This window comes from Coregonus lavaretus (genome assembly GCF_964263955.1).
Source record: "Coregonus lavaretus genome assembly, chromosome: 6".
NCBI classification, from domain to species: domain Eukaryota; kingdom Metazoa; phylum Chordata; class Actinopteri; order Salmoniformes; family Salmonidae; genus Coregonus; species Coregonus lavaretus.
The window spans coordinates 50,989,034-51,013,303 of NC_139993.1; the positions used below are offsets into that span (position 1 = coordinate 50,989,034).

Here is a 24,270-nt window from a genome sequence, read left to right on the forward strand (position 1 = left end):
TGTCAGGTGGATAGATTAACTTGGCAAAGGAGAAATGCTCACTAACAGGGATGTAAACAAATTTATACACAACATTTGAGAGAAATAAGCTTTTTGTGCGTATGGAACATTTCTGGGATCTTTTATTTCAGCTCATGAAACATGGGAACAACACTTTACATGTTCCGTTTATATTCTTGTTCAGTGTAAAAACTACAACTCTCTACAGCACTTTGTCCGCATTTACACTACAATTAAAATTGCTCGTCAAAATGGGTTCCAGAGTGCGGCCTTCAGTGCTCAACCACCACTAAATCAAGGTCATGTTCAGTAGAGCACACGTAGCAAAATCTGCAATGGAAAAGGTAGCAAAACCTTTCTCCCTACTGAACACTACCCGTCCCAGTATATTATGAGGTGCTTTGTTCACTAAAATAGAGCTGTCCTCTCCATATGGAGTATGTACGCACTTGCATACATAGGAATACAGCAGAGCACAACCAGCTGCTGTACCTCCAGCAGAATATAATGTAGAGAAACAGGGGAAAGCACCCCGCTAAGCAAATTAATTATCCCCTGTTCTCTCCTCCACATGCAATGTGATTGCATCCGCTTCAAGCCAAACTGTATCTTGACACTGCATGCAACAACATCAAAACCAGCTCCTTGAGCTGCAGACGTTGTTATTAGCATGGGTGCCTGTATCAAAGTTCCCATAGCTCTGTCATTGGACTCCACTGTTTATATATGATATGAATTCAAGACAAATAGTACATCACTCTATATTTGTAATATCCTATAATTATTTCCCTCCCTCAACCCCTATTTGATTTCAATGAATTTTGGAGGTGATCTTGTTAAGTTCTTATGGACTAATCCACTATCAGGAACTGCCTCAAGTACCCTTGAACTTTTCTAAATTAAACTCAGCAGTTTCTCTCAGGCTTCTAACTTTTATATGTAACGGGAGAACAAGAACAATTGAATGTGAAGAAGGAAAAAATTAGTATATTAAAAAATCTAAAATTGAGAGACCTCTGCAGTTTGGAAGAAGGGTTTTAGCGTTGTGTAAAAATGTGAAAAGCGGCTCTCAAGGGGGATTATGGGAGTCTTATGGGGAATAATTGTCAGTGTCAGGAGGTTAGTCACTACTTAATTTGGTAATTGAGACTTGAGATCAAAAGAACATCCCCCTCACTTCTTCTCTTCTGAAGATGTTCTGCCCTAGTACTGTAGCTGGTGACATAAACTTCCCTCCCTAGCAAACATCACAGTCACACACTATTCCTTTTTTGTCCCAGAGGGCAAAAGACTATAAACAGTTCAAACACAAGATCCCATTAACTGTAGTCAGTCACCTATTTTTGTTTAAAGTTATACTGTGTGGAATAGGGGGGATGGAATTGTAAGTCATTATAGCTTGAAATGAACAGTTGTCCTGCCTTTCCTTTCTTTCAGGCTGTCCTGAACCAGAAATTCACTGACTGCTTTGTTCTGGTCTTCCTTGACACTCAGGCAGGAAAAACAGTGAGTCATTGTGATGTCTGCCCCTTGTTATGCTCATTATAGCATTTTATAGCTACAGTATATGAATTCCTTATAAGCTGTAACGTGAGATGACGTTGTTTTCAATTGACCTTTATTGTCCCCCTCCCTCCAGAGCCTCAAGGTTGTATTTAGGGAGCCATTGCCATCCCAACTGCAGCCTAGCAACAGCCCCCCGCCCCAGCTGGTGTCCATGTATCATCACCTGGAATCTGTGATCAACACAGCCTGCTTCAACCTGTGGACAGGCCTGCTGTAGGCCTGGAGGGCCAATCAGGGCCAGGTGGGCCACAGAGAAACAGGCTGCTGGGAGGTGTAGTTCCAGACAGGCGACTTCATTTATAGGCCGTCTTGGCATGTGGGACACCAAAAAAGGATGTTATTGTTGAAAAGTGCTAAATTAGCGAATCAGAGAGAGTTCACATGTCAAAGCTTCCTGTGTAATTTATCAGTGGTTTACTCATTCTACCACTGGGAGAAAAGATACACACTATTGTTAAAGGGATAGTGCTAGATTTTGGCAATGGCTGTACCTGTAGACTTCCAGTCATTGCGCTAATGCTAGTTAGGCTCGCAAAACTACCTTAAACTTCTTTCAAACTGCACGCAGAGACATACAAATGGTATCCATGAGTTCATCTGACATTGAAAATATCTTGCACCATCCCTTTAAAGCTACAATCGTTAATTGAAACAATAACAAAGCGGTCACCCGGCCTGTGTTTTGGTAAAAAGCTGAGGGATGTGCCTGGAGGAATTTAAGGACTGACCATCCATGGTATCAAAATTATAGTTTTAACTATGTTTTGAGGCTGTACAGTGTTTGTTTACATTTACATTGTTTACAAACATTGGAGTAAAATAAGCTTATATTTTGGGTTCTGATGGGGTACAGCAGTTGAACTAAGCCCGTGAGGCATTTGTAAGTTATATTCTTCAAGAATCAATGGGTATACATAATTAATTTAGAAGTCCAAAAATAGCTGTAGCAGCTAACTAGCTTTAAAGCACATAAAGGGCTATATTCAATCAGATTCGCTTTAGCCGACATCCACATAGCGGTTGTTTTGGTGGTGTCGGAGGTGGAACTGCATTAGATCTGTCAAATCCACAAGCAGCTCCTGGCATTATACCTAAAGCGGACATTGCCATTGGCTGCACGGCGTTGCATTAAGAGAAATTCCACGGAGCCTTGTTTACAAGTTTGAACACTGGAATGTGAGATGTAAAATACACTTCAATTAGGCTGATAGAAATCCTCATTATTTAGTTGAATGATTTTCAAATTGAGTGTCATTATTTCTATGTAGCTACACTTTCTCTTTCTGAACTTCTAATGTGAGTGGGACGGGTGTGGATTCGTGACAATGATCAAGAGCAGCTGCTCACCGATTTGACTTCTCCAACGTACATGCCTTACTCAAGGGCACATCGGCAGATTTTGTCACCTAGTCGGCTCGGGGATTCGAAACAGCACCCGTTCAGTTACTGGACCAACGCTCTTAACTGCTAGGCTACCTTCCCATTCAGCTTGTCGTTTGGCAGATGCCTCTCTTTACTTCAGATCAGAGAACATCCACCATACATGTGCATTAGAGATCTTACCTGAAGTGGATTTCATTCCCTACCCTGTGAATTGTAATGTAAACAAGTCAGTATTGTGCAACCAAGTGTTGGTAAATTAGACCCTATTCTCCAACTCGTAAACCATTTATCATTGTAGGTGTTCAAATCATATGAACATGAAGGAGTATCTCTCTTGGATACTGTGCCATGCCAAGGTTTAGGACTAGATTCTCAAGATCAACACAGCACACAATTCAGTGAATCCAGTCTTGAGTATTCTGCAGAGGGGAAAGATTGCTGCCATTTCAGCAATATTGGGTAATATATTTTTTCTTCCCATTGTATCCTAGAAGTGTCAAACCTGCTACCCAATTTGCCCAAGTGCCATGTCTTCATCCAAGTGCCTTAGTCTTTTGTTTTATTTCTTAATGATGCGATCAGGGCAGTGTTATTGCATCAACATTGCAAGTGGAATCTCTGGGGAATGCAATTGGACTACTGACTAGCTACAGTCTGACAGGGTTGAGGGTATAGCTGGTCTCTGTTGAGCATTGGATGGGCATAGGATCCAGCTTGTGTACAACATTAATAACACACCCACACATCAGTTTAGAAATGTCATTACAATACCTTAAGACTTTAAATAAGCCTTAAAAGTTTGTACACATTTAAGTTTAAGGAACCAAATATTTAAATATTGTAGGAAGTTCCTTATTAAAAAGTAATGAAGGATTTGGATATGCATAATGGATTTCTGAGCAAGGCGATGTGTCTTTAGAAATGTTTTGAAGGTAAGAACACTGGATATTGAATAATGCAAGATGTCAACAGTTAGGCTAGCTGGCAACAGTATAGGCATTCTGAAACTTGTACATTATGGATGTGTGTATGATATGCTACATTAAACCTTATGGTATACTCAAGTGTGTTTTAACTGTAACTTGACAGATGTGAGTATGGTACTACTGTATATACGTGGGCATTGTGCAACATTGGGAGTGGAGCAAGAGAGTGGAACAACAGGACTTTATTGTACAAAAAGTTAATGAAAAAGACTGTTGCAAAAAAAAGGATCCAATCATACTGCTGCTCACCACACAATCTTAGTCGAAACATCAATAAGAGCTATATGTCAGTCAAGTGTTTAGGCTGCTGTTTTAATAAGCACATTTCAGGTTCATTATTTGGCATATTCTGAGTTGATAGAATACAGGCAGTAGATGACACCCTGTAGTAAGGTGACTTTATTCCCCATGAATATTACAGTTCCATGGAAAAGCTGGTACTGGCAACTGTTTGTGCGCGTGGTCCTCTCAGCCATCACTTGTTGCGCTTCAAGTAATCTTTCACCCAACCAAGACCTTCATTTGTAGAGCCTGAAATGACAGTTGATACTTAATACACACACACTGCCATTATCATGCCCCTAGCACACTCTGAATTATACATATGATGTATGAAGTGAGGCAAGAACCAGTTTAACCTACAATTTTGTAACAATGAATCGAACTGTAGTCCATTCTGATCTTTTTTTTTCACTAATTGGTCTTTTGACCAATCAGGTCAGCTCTTTAAAAGATCTAATGTGATTGGTCAAAATACCAAGTAGTGGATAAAATATCAGAATTGGGCTGCCTGTGTAAACGCAGCTTAAAGGTAGTTTAGTTAATTAAGACACCCATTAGTCCACCATTAAATGTGAGGGAGTACAGGGCAGAGTGCCAAATGGCATCCTATTCCCTATGGGCCCTGGTAAAAAGTTGTGCACTATACTTTTATAAGGAATAGTGTACCATTTGGGATGGATCCCAGCTCTCACCTAGTGGTTTGTATTCACAGCCAATGTATCCCTGGTAACCCATCTCCTCCAGTAGACTGAAGAGGTATGGGAAGTTCAGTTCTCCTGCACTGTCTGGCTCGTTCCTGCTGGGCACCTGGGCTATCTGGATGTGACCTGTAAAAGAGAATGAGGGAAGAAAATTGATATTTCATTACCATTACAGAAATAACATTTTATACTACTATCATAGGTCAATCATGTGGACATGGATGCTTGGACACAATCTGATGTGCCCGATTTGCTGCTGATGGTATGGGACTAATACGTTATGTTTCCTGTGTAACTTGCTATCTGCACTAGTATCACAAACAACACCACTAACCAATGAGCGGGAAATATTTATGTATGTTCTGTGTCAAGTTGCCGTCCATTATCTGCCAGTGGAAGACGTCCTGCAGCACAGAGGGACACAAGATGGCTTCTGTCAGTAAGATTTAAGCAGTAGAATTTACAGGGATATGAAGAACCTCTCCACATTAAACTGCCTTAAAAAGCTGAGGGAATTCTCAGGTTATTGAATACAAACTAGGATAGGTTCTCCCAAGAGACAGACAGACTTTGCAAAGGCAAGTCCCTTCCTAGAACAAAATACTATGTCTAGTGGGACAAAAACAAACAAGATGTTTTGTTCTGTCTTCTGGCTATATGTTTGTCTGGCTCAGCCACTGGCTAAAAGTTTAACTCAACAACCAACTCAATAATTGCTCGGTGTGTATCTGAATCAACCATTAGTTCCAAACAGAGGAAAGATCTGTTTAGCCTGAGTGCCAGTCTGTTTCTGCCATCATGCCAAATCCTTGTTACACCAAACAATGAGCAATGATGTTGACAAGAACAGAAAGAGATCTTGGACCACTGACCAGGCTAGGATTTGTTGGCAGTAGACTAGGTAATAAAATATTACCTAGCACTATTAATGGCATTGTTCATCATCAAGATAAACTGACAGATACTTACCATCTGCAGTTTGATATTTGGCTGGCCAACTTTCTGCAGGATAGCAGCCGCTAGGGTGAAAGATTATACGAATAGGTTATAAACAGTATTAGTAATACAAATCCACTTGTGCAGTGAATGTTAACATTGGTTCACAGGTACACATTTAAATACTTATTCTAAACTGTAAGTCTTCATTTTGATTGCTTGTCTTTATAGGGCTAAGCCTAATACTATAGCCTGGAAATCATGCCATGTTTCAATATTGTTTCATTCAATCAGTTTTGATTCCCAGGCCACCTTGCCATGGAAAAGCATCACAAGCTGTTGAATTATCAAATCAAATTGTATTTGCCACATGTGCCAAATACAACAGGTGTAGACATTACAGTGAAATGTTTACTTACAAGCCCTTAACCAACAATGCATTTTATTTAATTGTTTTGTGTTAAGAAAAAATTATAAAAAGCAAATAACTAAAGAGCAGCAGTAAAATAAAATAACAGTAGGTAGGCTATATACAGGGGGGGTACAGGTGCAGAGTCAATGTGCGGGGGCACCGGGTAGTCCAGGTAAGAGGTAATATGTACATGTGGGTAGAGTTAGTGACTATGCATAAATAATAGACAGAGTAGCAGCAGCGTAAAAGAGGGGGGTGAGGGTGGGGGGGGCAGTGCAAATAGTCCAGGTAGCAATGATTAGCTGTTCAGGAGTCTTATGGCTTGGGGGTAGAAGCTGTTGAGAAGCCTTTTGGACCTAGACTTGGAGCTCCGGTACCGCTTGCCGTGCGGTAGCAGAGAGAACAGTCTATGACTAGGGTGGCTGGAGTTTGACAATTTTGAGGGCCTTCCTCTGACACTGCCTGGTATAGAGGTCCTGGATGGCAGGAAGCTTGGCCCCAGTGATGTACTGGGCCGTACGCACTACCCTCTGTAGTGCCTTGCGGTCGGAGGCCGAGCAGTTGCCATACCAGGCGGTGATGCAACCAGTCAGGATGCTCTCGATGGTGCAGCTGTAGAACTTTTTGAGGATCTGAGGACCCATGCCAAATCTTTTCAGTCTCCTGAGGGGGAATAGGCTTTGTCGTGCCCTCTTCACGACTGTCTTGGTGTGTTTGGACCATGATAGTTCGTTGGTGATGTGGACACCAAGGAACTTGAAGCTCTCAACCTGTTCCACTACAGCCCCGTCGATGAGAATGGGGGCGTGCTCAGTCCTCTTTTTTCCTGTAAACCACAATCATCTCCTTTGTCTTGATCACGTTGAGGGAGAGGTTGTTATCCTGGCACCACACGGCCAGGTCTCGGACCTCCTCCCTATAGGCTGTCTCATCGTTGTTGGTGATCAGGCCTACCACTGTTGTCGTCAGCAAACTTAATGATGGTGTTGGAGTCGTGCCTGGCCATGCAGTCATGGGTGAACAGGGAGTACAGGAGGGGACTGAGCACGCACCACTGAGGGGCCCCCGTGTTGAGGATCAGCGTGGCAAATGTGTTGTTACCTACCCTTACCACCTGGGGGTGACCCGTCAGGAAGTCCAGGATCCAGTTGCAGAGGGAGGTGTTTAGTCCCAGGATCCTTAGCTTAGTGATGAGCTTTGAGGGCACTATGGTGTTGAACGCTCAGCTGTAGTCAATGAACAGCATTCTCACGTAGGTGTTCCTCTTGTCCAGTTGGAAAAGGGCAGTGTGGAGTGCAATAGAGATTGCATCATCTGTGGATCTGTTGGGGCGGTATGCAAATTGGAGTGGGTCTAGGGTTTCTGGGATAATGGTGTTGATGTGAGCCATGACCAGCCTTTCAAAGCACTTCATGGCTACATACGTGAGTGCTACGGGTCGGTAGTCATTTAGGCAGGTTATCTTAGTGTCCTTGGGCACAGGGACTATTGGTGGTCTGCTTGAAACATGTTGGTATGACAGACTCAGTCAGGGACATGTTGAAAATGTCAGTGAAGACACTTGCCAGTTAGTCAGCACATGCTCGGAGTACACGTCCTTGTAATCCGTCTGGCCCTGCAGCCTTGTGAATGTTGACCTGCTTAAAAGTCTTACTCACATAGTCATCCGGAACAGCTGGTGCTGTCATGCATGCTTCAGTGTTGCTTGCCTCGAAGCAAGCATAGAAGTGATTTAGCTCGTCTGGTAGGCTTGTGTCACTGGGCAGCTCGCGGCTGTGCTTCCTTTTGTAGTCTGTAATAGTTTTCAAGCCCTGCCACATCCGACGAGTGTCAGAGCCGGTGTAGTACGATTTAATCTTAGTCCGGTATTGACTCTTTGCCTGTTTGATGGTTCGTCGGAGGACATAGTGGGATTTCTTATAAGCGTCCGGGTTAGAGTCCCGCTCCTTGAAAGCGGCAGCTCTACCCTTTAGCTCAGTGCGGATGTTGCCTGTAATCCATGGCTTCTGGTTGGGGTATGTACGTACGGTCACTGTGGGGACGACGTCATGTACGTACGGTCACTGTGGGGACGACGTCATCGATGTGCTTATTGATGAAGCCAGTGACTGATGTGGTGTACTCCTCAATGCTATCTGAAGAATCCCGGAACATATTCCAGTCTGTGCAAGTCCTGTAGCTTAGCATCTGCATCATCTGACCACTTCTTTATTAACCGAGTCACTGGTGCTTCCTGCTTTAGTTTTTGCTATAAGCAGAAATCAGGAGGATAGAGTTATGGTCAGATTTGCCAAATGGAGGGCGAGGGAGAGCTTTGTATGTGTCTCTGTGTGTGGAGTAAAGGTGGTCTAGAGTTTTTTTTTCCTCTGGTTGCACATTTAATATGCTGGTAGAAATTAGGTAGAACGGATTTAAGTTTCCCTGCATTAAAGTCCCCGGCCACTTGGAGCGCTGCTTCTGGATGAGCGTTTTCCTGTTTACTTATGGCCTTATACAGCTCATTGAGTGCAATCTTAATGCCAGCATTGGTTTGTGGTGGTAGATAGACAGGCACGAAAAATATAGATGAAAAGTATCTTGGTAAATAGTGTGGTCTACAGCTTATCAGTAGATACTCTACCTCAGGCGAGCAAAACCTAGAGACTTCCTTAGTATTAGATTTTGTGCACCAACTGTTGTTTACAAATATACACAGACCGCCACCCCTTGTCTTACCGGAGTCAGCCGTTCTATCCTGCCGATGTATATCCCATCAGCTGTATGCTGTCCATGTCGTCGTTCAGCCACGACTCGGTGAAACATAAGAGATTACAGTTTTTAATGTCCCGTTGGTAGGATAACCGTAATCTTAGGTCATCCAATTTGTTCTCAAATGATTGAAGATTGGCTAATAGGATTGATGGAAGAGGCAGTTTTACTCGCTCGCCGTCAGATCTTTACAAGGCACCCCGACCTACGTCCACGATATCTCTGTCTCTTTCTCATGCGAATGACGGGGATTTGGGCCTTGTCGGGTGTCTGTAGGATATCCTTCGCGTCCGGCTCATTGAATAAAAAATCTTCGTCCAATACGAGGTGAGTAATCGCTGTCCTGATATCCAGAAGCTCTTTTTGGTCATAAGAGACAGTAGCAGAAACATTATGTACATAATAAATTACAAATAACGCGAAAAAACATACATAATAGTACAATTGGTTAGAGGGCTGTAAAATGGCAGCCATCTTCTCCGGCGCCACTTCTTCAATTAGGACCAGCGCCTTACCCTGATGTGGACTGTCCAGGAAATATCTGGGATCTGTTATCCGTGTGTTGATGGGCTCAATCAGGCCAGTGATGCCTTCCTGAGAAAAAAGCACAACACAAAATGGGACTCCTTATTACAAACACTATGGGCCGGACACACATTAAACCTAGTCCTGGACTAAAAAGCCCCTTTAATGGAGATTCACATTTGAGAGGACATCGGCAGCATGTTTCAGGTTTTGAACAAAGGTGTCCTCCATTTCCACGGCAATGGTACCTCGGTCCGCCCCCACAGGTACCCTCCCAGCCATCAAGTGGATCCTGAGGAAACATTTAATTTATGAAAGGGTATAAATACCAACACACTTTACTTTATGGCAGGGTCCCCCAATAGGCGGCCCACTTAAAAATATATGCACACTGAACAAAAATATAAATCACAATATGCAACAATTTCAATGATTTTACTGAGTTACAGTTCATTAAGAAATCAGTCAATTGAAATAAATTCAAGGCCCTAGGCTATGGATTTCGCATGACTGGGCAGGGGCGCACTCACTTGGGAGCCAGTTTGACCCACTGGGGAGCCAGGCCCAGCCAATCAAAATTAGTTTTTCCCCACAAAAGGGCTTTATTACAGACAGAAATACTCCTCAGTTTCATAAGCTGTCTGGGTGGCTGGTCTCAGACGATCCCGCAGGTGAAGAAGCCGGATGTGGAGGTCCTGCGCTGGCGTGGTTACACGTGGTCTCCGGTTCTGAGGCCAGTTGGACGTACTGCCAAATTCTCTGAAACTACGTTGGAGGCAGCTTATGGTAAAGAAATGAGCATTCACTTCTCTGGCAAGAGCTCTGGTGGACAGTCCTGCAGTCAGCATGCCAACTGCACACTCCCTCAAAACTTGAGACATCAGTGGCATTGTGTGACAAAACTGCACATTTTAGAGTGGCCTTTTATTGTCCCCAGCACAAGGTGCACCTGTGTAATGATCATGCTGTTTAATCAGCTTCTTGATATGCCACACCTGTCAGGTGTATGGATTATCTTGGCAAAGGATAAATGCTCACTAACAGGGATGTAAACAAATTTGTGCACAATAAGCTTTATTTGTGTATGGAACATTTCGGGGATCTTTTTGTCCGGCTCATGAAACATGGTACAAACACTTTACATGTTGCATATAGATATGCAGTGCATTTTTCCTTCATCAATCTACACACAATACCCCATAATGACAAAGCAAAAACTGTTGACATTTTTGCTAATTTATCAAATAAAATAAAACTGAAATATCACATTTACATAAGTATTCAGACCCTTTACTCACTACTTTGTTAAAGCACATTTGGCAACGATTACAGCCTCGAGCCTTCTTGGGTATGATGCTACAAGCTTAGCACACCTGTATTTGGGGAGTTTCTCCCATTCTTCTCTGCAGATCTCTCAAGGGGTCTGAATACTTCCGAATGCACTGTGTGTGTGTTTGTATATATATATATATACAGTGGGGAGAACAAGTATTTGATACACTGCCGATTTTGCAGGTTTTCCTACTTACAAAGCATGTAGAGGTCTGTAATTTTTTATCATAGGTACACTTCAACTGTGAGAGATGGAATCTAAAACAAAAATCCTGAAAATCACATTGTATGATTTTTAAGTAATGAATTAGCATTTTATTGCATGACATAAGTATTTGATCACCTACCAACCAGTGGTCCTCTGCAGCTCAGCTGGTAGAGCACGGCGCTTGTAACGCCAAGGTAGTGGGTTCGATCCCCGGGACCACCCATACACAAAAAAATGTATGCACGCATGACTGTAAGTCGCTTTGGATAAAAGCGTCTGCTAAATGGCATATTATTATTTATTATTATCAGTAAGAATTCCTGCTCTCACAGACCTGTTAGTTTTTCTTTAAGAAGCCCTCCTGTTCTCCACTCATTACCTGTATTAACTGCACCTGTTTGAACTTGTTACCAGTATAAAAGACACCTGTCCACACACTCAAACAGACTCCAACCTCTCCACAATGGCCAAGACCAGAGAGCTGTGTAAGGACATCAGGGATAAAATTGTAGACCTGCACAAGGCTGGGATGGGCTACAGGACAATAGGCAAGCAGCTTGGTGAGAAGGCAACAACTGTTGGTGCAATTATTAGAAAATGGAAGAAGTTCAAGATGACGGTCAATCACCCTCGGTCTGGGGCTCCATGCAAGATCTCACCTCGTGGGGCATCAATGATCATGAGGAAGGTGAGGGATCAGCCCAGAACTACACGGCAGGACCTGGTCAATGACCTGAAGAGAGCTGGGACCACAGTCTCAAAGAAAACCATTAGTAACACACTACGCCGTCATGGATTAAAATCCTGCAGCGCACGCAATGTCCCCCTGCTCAAGCCAGCGCATGTCCAGGTCCGTCTGAAGTTTGCCAATGACCATCTGGATGATCCATAGGAGGAATGGGAGAAGGTCATGTGGTCTGATGAGACAAAAAGAGAGCTTTTTGGTCTAAACTCCACTCGCTGTGTTTGGAGGAAGAAGAAGGATGAGTACAACCCCAAGAACACCATCCCAACCGTGAAGCATGGAGGTGGAAACATCATTCTTTGGGGATGCTTTTCTGCAAAGGGGACAGGACGACTGCACCATACTGAGGGGAGGATGGATGGGGCCATGTATCGCGAGATATTGGCCAACAACCTCCTTCCTTCAGTAAGAGCATTGAAGATGGGTCGTGGCTGGGTCTTCCAGCATGACAACGACCCGAAACACACAGCCAGGGCAACTAAGTAGTGGCTCCGTAAGAAGCATCTCAAGGTCCTGGAGTGGCCTAGCCAGTCTCCAGACCTGAACCCAATAGAAAATCTTTGGAGGGAGCTGAAAGTCCGTATTGCCCAGCGACAGCCCCGAAACCTGAAGGATCTGGAGAAGGTCTGTATGGAGGAGTGGGCCAAAATCCCTGCTGCAGTGTGTACAAACCTGGTCAAGACCTACAGGAAACGTATGATCTCTGTAATTGCAAACAAAGGTTTCTGTACCTAATATTAAGTTCTGCTTTTCTGATGTATCAAATACTTATGTCATGCAATAAAATGCAAATTAATTACTTCGAACAATGTGATTTTCTGGATTTTTGTTTTAGATTCCGTCTCTCACGGTTGAAGTGTACCTATGATAAAAATTAGACCTCTACATGCTTTGTAAGTAGGAAAACCTGCAACATGGGCAGTGTATCAAATACTTGTTCTCCCCACTGTGTGTGTGTGTGTGTATGTGTATATATATATATATATATATATATATATATATATATATATATATATATGGGCCTCTGTATGCCTATGTAGATATTCCATTTAAAAAAATAAGCAGTTTCCAGCTACAATAGCCATTTACAATATTAACAATGTCTACACTGTATTTCTGATCAATTTGATGTTATTTTAATGGAATATTTTTTTTTTGCTTTTCTTTTGAAAAAGGACATTTCTAAGTGACCCCAAACTTTTGAACGGTAGTCGGTAGTGTGTGTGTGTGTGTGTATGTATGTATGTATGTATGTATACACACTACCAGTCAAAAGTTTGGACACCTACTCATTCATGGGTTTTTCTTTATGTTTACTATTTTTTACGTTGTAGAATTATAGTGAAGACATCAAAACTATGAAATAACACATATGGAATCATGTAGTAAACAAAAAAAGTGTTAAATCAAACTATATTTTATATTTGAGATTCTTCAAATAGCCACCCTTTGCCTTGATTACTTTTCCCTTATTTTGTTACGTTACAGCCTCATTCTAAAATGGATTAAATAAATACAAACCCTCATCAATCTACACACAATACCCCATAATGACAAAGTGAAAACTGTTTTTTTAGACATTTTTGCACATTTATTAAAAATGTATTTATTTACATAGGTATTCAGACCCTTTGCTCTGAGACTCGATAATTGAGCTCAGGTGCATCCTGTTTCTATTGATCATCCTTGTTGTTTCTACAACTTGACTGGAGTCCACCTGTGGTAAATTCAATTGAGTGGACATGATTTGGAAAGGCACACACCTGTTTATATAAGGTCCCACAGTTGACAGTGCATGTCAGAGTAAAAACCAAGCCATGAGGTCGAAGGAATTGTCCGTAGAGCTCCCAGACAGGATTGTGTCGAGGCACAGATCTGGGGAAGGGTACCAAAAAATGTCTGCAGCATTGAAGGTCCCCAAGAACACAGTGGCCTCCATCATGCTTAAATGGAAGAAGTTTGGAACCACCAAGACTCTTCCTAGAGCTAGCTGCCCGGCCAAACTGAGCAGTTGGGGGAGAAGGGCCTTGGTCAGGGAGGTGACCAAGAACCCGATGGTCACTGACAGAGCTCCAGAGTTCCTCTGTGGAGATGGGAGAACCTTCCAGATGGACAACCATCTCTGCAGCACTCAACCAATCACGTCTTTATGTTAGAGTGGCCAGATGGACGCCAACCCTCAGTAAAAGGCACATGACAGCCTGCTTGGAGTTTGCCAAAAGAAACCAAGAATTAACTCTTTGGCCTGAATGCCAAGCGTCATGTCTGGAGGAAACCTGGCACCATCTCTACGGTGAAGCATGGTGGTAGCAGCATCATCATGCTGTGGGGATGTTTTTCAGTGTCAGGGACTGGGAGACTAGTCAGGATCGAGGGAAAGATTAACGGCGCAAAGCACGGAGAGATCCTTGATGAAAACCTGCACCAGTGCGCTCAGGACCTCAGACTGGGCGAAGTTTCAACTTCCAACAGGACAACGACCCTAAGCACACAGCCAAGACAACGCAGGAGTGGCTTCGGGACAAGTCTCAATGTCCTTGAGTGGCCCAGCCAGAGCCCGGACTTGACCCCCGATTGAACATCTCTGGAGAGACCTGAAAATAGCTGTGTAGCGACGCTCCCCATCCAACCTGACAGAGCTTGAGAGGATCTGCAGAGAAGAACAGGAGAAACTCCACAAATACAGGTGTGCCAAGTATGTAGCGTTATACCCAAGAAGACACAAGGCTGTAATCGCTGCCAAAGTATTGAATAAAGGGTCTGAATATTTATGTAAATGTGATAGCAAATGTATACATTTTTAAAAAGCTAACATTTCTAAAAACCTGTTTTTGCTTTGTTATTTTTTGGGTAGTGTGTAGATTGATGAGCAAAAAAAATAAAAGTTATACATTTTAGAATAAGGCTGTATCGTAACAAAATTTGGAAAAAGTCAAGGGGTCTGAATACTTTCCGAATGCACTGTATTCTGTTCTATTTGTTTATTATTTTGTTATTTTCTCTGTCTTGTTTCGTTTTTTTTTTTTACACAGAAACCTTTAATGCATGGCATTTCTCAGTTGACTAGCTTTTGCTGATAAGTCCCTCTACCCCCACATCAATAGACAACGGGTCCCTATAACAAACTGCACCACCATGACTGGATATAGTTGCGCGGTGTAGGGAAATGGTGCGTTTTGTTTGGGCTCAAATCAGAGGAGAAACTAAATGTATTTTTAAAAGAAGTCAGTTTTTCAATAGTGTCAATAACGGTTTTATCCTTCCCCTGTAGTCCCAAATTAAGTCCCTTCAATTGATTGAAGATGTCACAAAAAATAAAAACATCTGATATGAACTCCTCATCAAGCATTTTCGCTAGATAGTGCCTTCAGAAAGTTCATGCCCCTTGACTTGTTCCACATTTTGTTGTGTTACAGCCTGAATTCAAAATTGATTAAATCAAATGTTTTTTTCTCACCCACCTACACACAATACCCCATGATGACAAAGTGAAAACATGTTTGCTAATTTATTGAAAATGAAATAAATACATATCTAATTTACATAAGTATTCACACCCCTGAGTCAATACTTTGTAGAAGCGCCTTTGACAGCAATTACAGCTGTAAGTCTTTCTGGGTAAGTCTAAGAGCTTTCCACACCTGTATTGTGCAACATTTGCCCATTATTATTTTCAAAATTCTTCAAGCTCTGTCAAATTGGTTGTAGATCATTGCTAGACAACCATTTTTAGGTCTTGCCATAGTTTTGACTTAAATCTGCTTGAAAATCTAACTCAGCCACTCAGGAACATTCACAGTCTTCTTGTAAGCAACTCCAGTGTAGATTTGACCTTGTATTTTAGGTTATTGTCCTGCTGAAAGGTGAATTAATCTCCCAGTGTCTGGTGGAAAGCAAACTGAACCAGGTTTTCTTCTAGGATTTTGCCTGTGCTTTGCTCCATTCCGTAAATATTTTATCCTGAAAAACTTCCCAGTCCTTAACGATTACAAGCATACCCATAACATGATGCAGCCACCACTATGCTTGAAAATATGCAGAGTGGTACTCAGTAATGTCTTGTATTGGATTTGCCCCAAACATAACACTTTGTATTCAGGACAAAAAGTGAATTGCTTTGCCACATTTGTTGCAGTATTACTTTAGTGCCTTGTTGCAAACAGGATGCATGTTTTGGAATATTTAATTCTGTACAGTCTTCCTTCTTTTCACTCTGTCAATTAGGTTATTATTGTGGAGTAACTACAATGTTGATCCATCCTCAGTTTTCTCCTATCACAGCCATTAAACTCTAACTATTTTAAAGTCCCATTGGCCTCATGGTGAAATCCCTCAGTGGTTTCCTTCCTCTCCGGCAACTGAGTTATGAAAGACACCATCCAAAGTGTAATTAATAACTTTACCATGCTCAAAGGGATATTAAATGTCAGTATTTTTTTTTTTTACCCATCTACCAGTAGTTGCCCTTTGTGAGGCATTGGAAAACCTCCCTGGTCTTTGTGGTTGAATCTGTGTTTGAAATTCAATGCTCGACTGAGGGACCTTACAGATAATTGTATGTGTGGGGTAAAGAGATGAGGCAGTCATTTAAAAATCATGTTAAATACTATTATTGTCCATGCAACGTATGTGACTTGTTAAGCAAATGTTTACTCCTGAACTTATTTAGGCTTGCCATAACAAAGGGGTTGAATACTTATTGACTCAAGACATTTCAGCTTTTCATTTTTTTTAATGTCTAAAAACATAATTCCACTGACATTATGGGGTATTATCTGTAGGCCAGTGACAAAAATCTAAATTTAATCAATTTTAAGGGTGTAACAACAAAATGTGGGAAAAGGGGTATGATTACTTTCTGAAGGCAATCGCAGAGAAAAGCAACCATCTCCACCCTAAGCTCACATACAGGCTGCTCTCTTGACAGCATTATTACCCTTGCTTAGCCACCGAACATCATTATGTAAAAGTAGATCATGATGCTCAGCAGACTACGAAACAAGTGATGTTGCAGGCAAGATGTTGATCAGATAAAGTTTATGATAGCCATAACTGAGTCCATGGTGTTTTAACGTATCGCTGAGTTAAGCGCAAAGCACACACTATCAGGCAGTGTAGTGATCTCATCTGCAGTGACAGCGCCGATAGGCGGGCAAACAGACAGTGTACCCATTAGTAGCTTTGATTGGCTGTAACTGGTATGTTGGGTGATATTGATTGACAGCCCTTAATGGGCAGGACTACAGGAACACAGATTCTCCCATTGGAGAATATTGAACAAGGGCTCCCTTTGGCACTAAACATCACATTTCTGCAGGGATAAATAAAAATGTTCAGAATTTATCAAAGTGCCATTCTACAATTGATAAACGGGCCAGATCTGGCCCACAGTCGCCAGTTGAATAGCCCTGGCATACAGTGAAGCTGTTTGTCACCTGATGCATTGTATAGTGGGCTACAGATGAGCTGTGCTGTCAATCAATGTGTGCGTGACTGTGTGTTTCGCTCTCACCTCCTGCAGTCCAGAGCCTTGGCGTACTGCATGGCCAGATCCAGACCCTTTCTGAAGTCCTCCTCTCTGCCAGGAACAGCACCCAGACCAAGATCACCTGCCTTAGCATCGCCTACAAAACACAGTTATGTCAAGTCAATGTTCAGAATAAATAGTAGCACATTCTTGTGGATCAGTGGGTTGAGTTTCCTTCCAAATGGCAACATATTTATTGATTTTGTATCGTATATAGTTAGTACAGTAGCCTGGGCTGCTGTCAACACTAACATGAAAATAGCTAGCTGTTTACACCAGTACCACCTCTCTGTCTTACCAAGAGGTGTGTTGATCAGCACCACATCAACCCCAGTAGCATTCTTGACTCTCTGGAGCTCCTGTAAGTCAGAGTCATACAGCCATGCTGCCTCCACAGCCTGAAACCCAGCCGACGCTGCAGCGTAGATTCTCTGGGTAAACTCTGGCAGGTCCGTAAACAACCACGAAAGATTCGCGCAGAATTTTAATGGGGGCATTTTTCTTGTGGGGTAAGTTAGCAAGCTAACGTTAGTCCGCTAGCTAATGTTCGATGGGTCAACCGCTCTAAATAGCTAGCTAGCTAGCTACCTCGCTAGCTATAATAGCTGTGTTAAAACTCAAGGTCCATTGGTTCAGCTGTCACCTGATGTTATTTGTTTCTCATGTGATGTCAAATATTGATATAACCGAGGTGCCAGAGTGGAGCGCTAGCTAGCCAGAAAAGTCCCTGCTTCTCTGTACTGATACTCACATGTTGCGCATGCGCACAACGAAACAAATCGTTTAACGACGCGCGTGCAGTTTGGTGGTCAATTACCAAATCAGTGATTTTGATTTACAGCCAGGGTTGCCAAGTTCGCTGTTTTCCAGTGAATTGGGTTCTTTGAAAACAATGTGGTGTGTGAAAATGTATTTGTTGCAGGTAGCGTTTTTTTTGTCTACTTCTAAATTGCACGGCGGCCACCATGGACATTTCTTACAAATATATATTTCACTGTGACCTACTGCTGCCTACTATCAGGCAGTGAGGCAACCATGGACATTTCTTTAAAATATATATTTCACTGTGACCGGCTGTTGCCTACTATCAGGCAGTGAGGCAGCCAGTTTCTGAGCGAGCGAGTGAGAACAGCACGCACGTCTTGACAACGTTTTACCAGTTATTTAGATTGTCATTATGGAGATACCTATTTCCAACCCTTTTTCCATAAAACATATTAATGCACTAGCACTGTTGTACATCAAGATATAACGGTGACAGAGCACAGGAAAACTACTTTAGGCGCTCTAGAGCACATTAGATAAATTCGCTCAGAGGTGGTTTAAACTGCATTTTAATGTCTGCTTAGCTTATGGAAAACCATACGAAGCGAAGTGTTTTACTCATGCTCAGTTCTTAGGTCTCGAGCAATTGGAAATTTGAAATGGAAGTTATGTAACTTCCTCGTGTGCTTCTGTTATGGGTAAAATACCACAATGAAACTGACATTAAATGTGGAGAATGATACATTTGCATCTGTTGGCCATCAATTAGCCTGTTAATTTCTATGCCATTTTATACAGTAAATATGTTGAAATGACGATATCACTGGAGTTATTGCAAATCAATTTGTGCCTCTTTTGTAACCTACCTGGAGCTGGCAAACGGATTTAATAAATAGCTTATAACTTCAGTTTATTGTTGTTGTAGCGTTGTGTTATTATACATTATTAATGGACATGTTTAGTTAATGAAATTGGAAGTTATTGTGATCATGGTCACAGTTCTATCGCAACTGCGGACAGACACTTCAGAAGAAACTTCCTTTTGAATTTGTTTTGGGGGACTATATGTTGTTCCATGTAGTGAATATGTTATTCAATGCGTTTGTATGGGCTAATAGCAGTAAGGCCAAAAATAATTTTTTCATTAAATACTTTTTATATATATTTTGTTTTATACTTCAAGGGTTCATAAAATTCAAAATTCAATATCAAAATGATTATTGGGATGGCCTTCTTAAATCAGTGCTTAATTTGAGCCGCACCTCTCAGATTTTACTGTATTTTCCGGCACATTACATCTCGCGGCATAATTTATTAATTATTTAACTGTTCGCACTGTAGACATTCTAATAAAAGCGATCAGCATTAAATCAATTTGCCTCCTCGTTATTGCTCCCGCCCCCCAGAAAGACCATCATGTAAAAGCCCAGTGATCCTTCTATGGCATCATCTAATCCTGCCACACTGATTCCAGACCTGCTCTCTTATTTGTAGACAGGTTATTGGGAGGTAGTGGTGGTCAGCTAGTGAAGAGATCCCTATGGAATCACGTCACGTAGCCTAGTCTAGTCGTCTCCCTACTGAATTTGAATCTTGGGAAAGCCACACATTTTTTTTGATACAAAGGCAATCGAGTTTGACATTTTTGAAGTCCAAAAATCTGAGCAAGATGGTGAATCGAAACCAGAACGAGCCAGATAACTATCAGTGCCGGAGGAGAGTAGTGAGGGGCAAACTGTTCCTGATGCCGATCCTAATCCCGCCAGTTCAGCATCACCACCTGCAGCTCCACATGACGAAGTGCTCGGAGCTGGTGCAATTTGCAGTTCAAGAACAAGCAAACGTATAACCCCTGGCTTGTCATGAAACGACTGAATGGATTAAACTATCAAAAGAGTGTGTGGAATGTACAGTAAATTAACATCCTATGCACCAGACATAAAAAACAACAACAAAGAGCCCTCAGAAAAAAGGTTTTTGAACATGTCTGAACCAAGGCGTTTTTGGTGGCAGCAAGCCTTGTAGACAAGGCTAAAGAGGACACCCAGGTTAACACTCAAAATGAAAATAAAATAGACACTAGAGCCAGAGTACAGAACAGCCTTAGAGGGAGGCTAAACATTACAGCCACATGCCCGCTCATGGCTTTGAGCAAGAAGTTGACTATCAGGAGTTAAATGGACTTGACATGGGGAGAGTCATTGTGGGAGGTTTTGAAAACTAAGGTAGGATTTTTTTTCCCTTTACAGCACAAATTTGTAATCCAATTGACATTTTAGTCATTTAGCAGATGCTCTTATCCAGAGCGACTTCCAATTAGTTAGTGCATACATTTTTCATACGGGCCCCCCGTGGGAAACGAACCCACAACCCTTGCGTTGCAAGCACCATGCTCTACCAACTGAGCTACAGGAGGGCCACATAGTCAGAATATGTGCTTCATATTATAACATAGGCAGGAGGCCTATATATTCTCATATGTGTGTTCTAATGTAGCCTACACTGATTTATTTTATTTGAAGTTATATTCCGATATTGTGATATTTGTTCTACTGCTACATTGATGTCTTGTAAGCCCCACAGCTGAGTATGTGTGCATATGGTGGGTGTTCTGCAGTGTCGTCTTAAAATGTTGCTGTACATTGATGTCTAGGAAATTAGGCTATCCTTTTTTTTATTTTTTATTATGTAACAGTGTTACTTCCGTCCCTCTCCTCGCCCCTACCTGGGCTTGAACCAGGGACCCTTTGCACACATCGACAACAGTCACCCTCGAAGCACATTTACCCGTCGCTCCACAAAAGCCGCGGCCCTTGCAGAGCAAGGGAAACAACTACTTCAAGGTCTCAGAGCGAGTGACGTCACCGATTGAAATGCTACTAGCACGCACCGCTAACTAGCTAGCCATTTCACACCGGTTACACTCACCCCCCTTTTGACCTCCTCCTTTTCCGCAGCAACCAGTGATCCGGGTCACGGCACCAATGTAACAGTGTTGCTTTCTTCCCTCTCCTCGCCCCTACCTGGGCTTGACCCAGGGACTCTCTGTACACATTGACAACAGTCACCCTCGAAGCACCGTTACCCGTCGCTCCACAAAAGCAGCGGCCCTTGCAGAGCAAGAGAAACAACTACTTCAAGGTCTCAGAGCGAGTGACGTCACCGATTGAAATGCTACTAGCGCGTACCGCTAACTAGCTAGCCATTTCACACCGGTTACAATTATACAAAATTATCAACAACGAAAAAAGTGTTAAACAAATCCAAATATATTTTATATTTGAGATTCTTCAAAGTAGCACACTTTGCCTTGATGACAGTTTTGCATACTCTTGGCATTCTCTCAACCAGCTTCATGAGGTAGTCACCTGGAATGCATTTAAGTTAACAGGTGTGCCTTGTTAAAATGTGTTTGAGCCAATCAGTTGTGTTGTGACAAGGTATGGGTGGTATACAGAAGAGAGCCATATTTGGTAAAAGACCAAGTCCATATTATGGCAAGAACAGCTCAAATAAGCAAAGAGAAACCACAGTCCATCATTACCTTAAGACATGAAGGTCAGTCAATCCGGAAAATGTCAAGAACTTTGAAAGATTCTTAAATTGCAGTCGCAAAAACCATCAAACGCTATGATGAAACTGTCTCTCATGAGCACCGCCACAGGAAAGGAAGACCCAGAGTTACCTCTGCTGCAGAGGATAAGTTCATTAGAGTTACCAGCCTCAGAAATTGAAGCCCAAATAAATGCTTCACAGAATTCAAGTAACAGACACATCTCAACATCAATAGTTCAGATGAGACTGCGTGAATCAGGCCTTCATGGTCGAATTGCTGCAAAGAAACCAATACTAAAGGACACCAATAATAAGAAGAGACTTGCTTGGGCCAAGAAACACAAGCAATGGACATTAGACCGGTGTAAATCTGTCCTTTGGTCTGATGAGTCCAAATTTGAGATTTTTGGTTCCAACCGCTGTGTCTTTGTGAGACGCAGAGTAGGTGAACAGATGATTTCCGCATGTGGTTCACACCGTGAAGCATGGAGGAGGAGGTGTGGGGTACTTTGCTTGTGACACTGTCTGTGATTTATAATATAATATGCCATTTAGCAGACGCTTTTATCCAAAGCGACTTACAGTCATGCGTGCATACATTTTTGTGTATGGGTGGTCCCGGGGATCGAACCCACTACCTTGGCGTTACAAGCACCGTGCTCTACCAGCTGAGCTACAGAGGACCACATTTATTTAGAATTCAAAGCACACTTAACCAGCATGGCTACCACAGCGTTCTGCAGCGATATGCCATCATCATCTGGTTTGCGCTTTGTGGGACTATCATTTGTTTTTCAACAGGACAATGACCCAACACACCTCCAGGCTGTGTAAGGGCTATTTCACCAAGAAGGAGAGTGATGGAGTACTGCATCAGATGACCTGGCCTCCACAATCACCCAACCTCAACCCAATTAAGATGGTTTGGGATGAGTTGGACCGCAGTGTGAAGGAAAAGCAGCCAACAGGTGCTCAGCATATGTGGGAACACCTTCAAGACTGTTGGAAAAGCATTCCAGGTGAAGCTGGTTGAGAGAATGCCAAGAGTGTGCAAAGCTGTCATGAAGGCAAAGGGTGGTTACTTTGAATGGGTATTGTGTGTAGATTGATGAGGGTTTGTATTTATTTAATCAATTTTAGAATGAGGCTGTAACGTAACAAAATAAGGGAAAAGTAATCAAGGCAAAGGGTGGCTATTTGAACAATCTCAAATATAAAATATATTTTGATTTAACACTTTTTTTGGTTACTACATGATTCCATATGTGTTATTTCATAGTTTTGATGTCTTCACTATTATTCTACAATGTAGAAAATAGTACATTTCAGCAGACGCTCTTATCCAGAGCAACTTACAGTTAGTGAGTGCATACATCATTGTTTTTTCATACTAGCCCCCCGTGCGAATTGAACCCACAATCCTGGTGTTGCAAGCACCATGCTCTACCAACTGAGCTACACAGGACTACAAATAAAGAAAAACCCTTGAATGAGTAGGTGTTCTAAAACTTTTGACCGGTAGTGTATATATAAAATAAAAAAATATTTTAAAAAATACAATTCTTTGTATTTAAAAAATACAAATCTCATTATAATGATTCAGGAAGATGTTATTCTTTTTGTAAGTCACTATGGATAATGTCTTAACAAGATGATTAAATTCAATCAAAAATAATTGTAATTTGGTATAGAATTCTGGAATTTTTGTTTGTGAATAAAGTAGTTGGCAACAAGAATTTAAAAAATCACAATCATTTCAGTGGACTTGTTATCATTGCAATAGTAACATATTATATCCTTCATGTGAAAAAATGGGTAGTGTTCAAAAAGGTAAATAAGTATTCTGCAAGGTTTTTCCAAAAATCTATCACAGATTTACATTCATAGAACAAGTGAGTCAGATTTGGACAACAGAATTACATTTGATGTAGAATCTTAAAGTGCACTTCCTTAAATCTGTTTGGTATACAATATTTGTAAGGCATCAACCAAGCTTTTTTCCAGACAATGTCACGAATAAACATGTTCCAGAACATTCTTCCTCTAGGCGTTCTCCCCACTATGTGTTCCGGGACCTCCTTGCTTAATGTTAATTCCATATACAGTGGGGAGAACAAGTATTTGATACACTGCCGATTTGCAGGTTTTCCTACTTACAACGCATGTAGAGGTCTGTAATTTTTTACTACTTTGTTAAAGCACCTTTGGCAACGATTACAGCCTCGAGCCTTCTTGGGTATGATGCTACAAGCTTAGCACACCTGTATTTGGGGAGTTTCTCCCATTCTTCTCTGCAGATCTCTCAAGGGGTCTGAATACTTCCGAATGCACTGTCTGTGTGTGTGTGTGTGTGTGTGTGTGTGTGTGTGTGTGTGTGTGTGTGTGTGTGTGTGTATGTATATATATATACAGTGGGGAGAACAAGTATTTGATACACTGCCGATTTTGCAGGTTTTCCTACTTACAAAGCATCCTGAAAAAGCAGCACAAAAAATCCTGAAAATCACATTGTATGAGTTTTAAGTAATTAATTAGCATTTTATTGCATGACATAAGTATTTGATAACCTACCAACCAGTAAGAATTCCAGCTCTCACAG

General features: G+C 41.9%; 2 protein-coding genes across 2 annotated transcripts in view; one reads left to right on the forward strand and one right to left on the reverse strand.

Annotated features, from left to right (window-relative positions):
• Positions 1-4,013, forward strand: part of LOC311130499 (KICSTOR complex protein SZT2-like) — a gene marked incomplete at its 5' end in the record, with an annotated part of 120,567 nt that extends 116,554 nt beyond the window's left edge. The window contains 2 exon segments of the mRNA XM_084163254.1: positions 1,438-1,506; positions 1,640-4,013. Of these exon segments, the coding sequence (XP_084019380.1) occupies positions 1,438-1,506; positions 1,640-1,783 (213 nt within the window). The 3' untranslated portion in view covers positions 1,784-4,013.
• Positions 4,014-4,102: 89 nt separating this feature from the next.
• Positions 4,103-18,113, reverse strand: hyi (hydroxypyruvate isomerase). Its single transcript, XM_084163252.1, has 8 exons — positions 17,650-18,113; positions 17,337-17,448; positions 9,717-9,831; positions 9,530-9,608; positions 5,888-5,937; positions 5,253-5,322; positions 4,910-5,044; positions 4,103-4,466 (listed from the first exon to the last, which is right to left on the reverse strand). The coding sequence occupies exons 1-8, from the start codon at positions 17,846-17,848 to the stop codon at positions 4,411-4,413; spliced, it is 816 nt and encodes a 271-aa protein (XP_084019378.1). The 5' UTR covers positions 17,849-18,113; the 3' UTR covers positions 4,103-4,410.
• Positions 18,114-24,270: the final 6,157 nt, after the last annotated feature.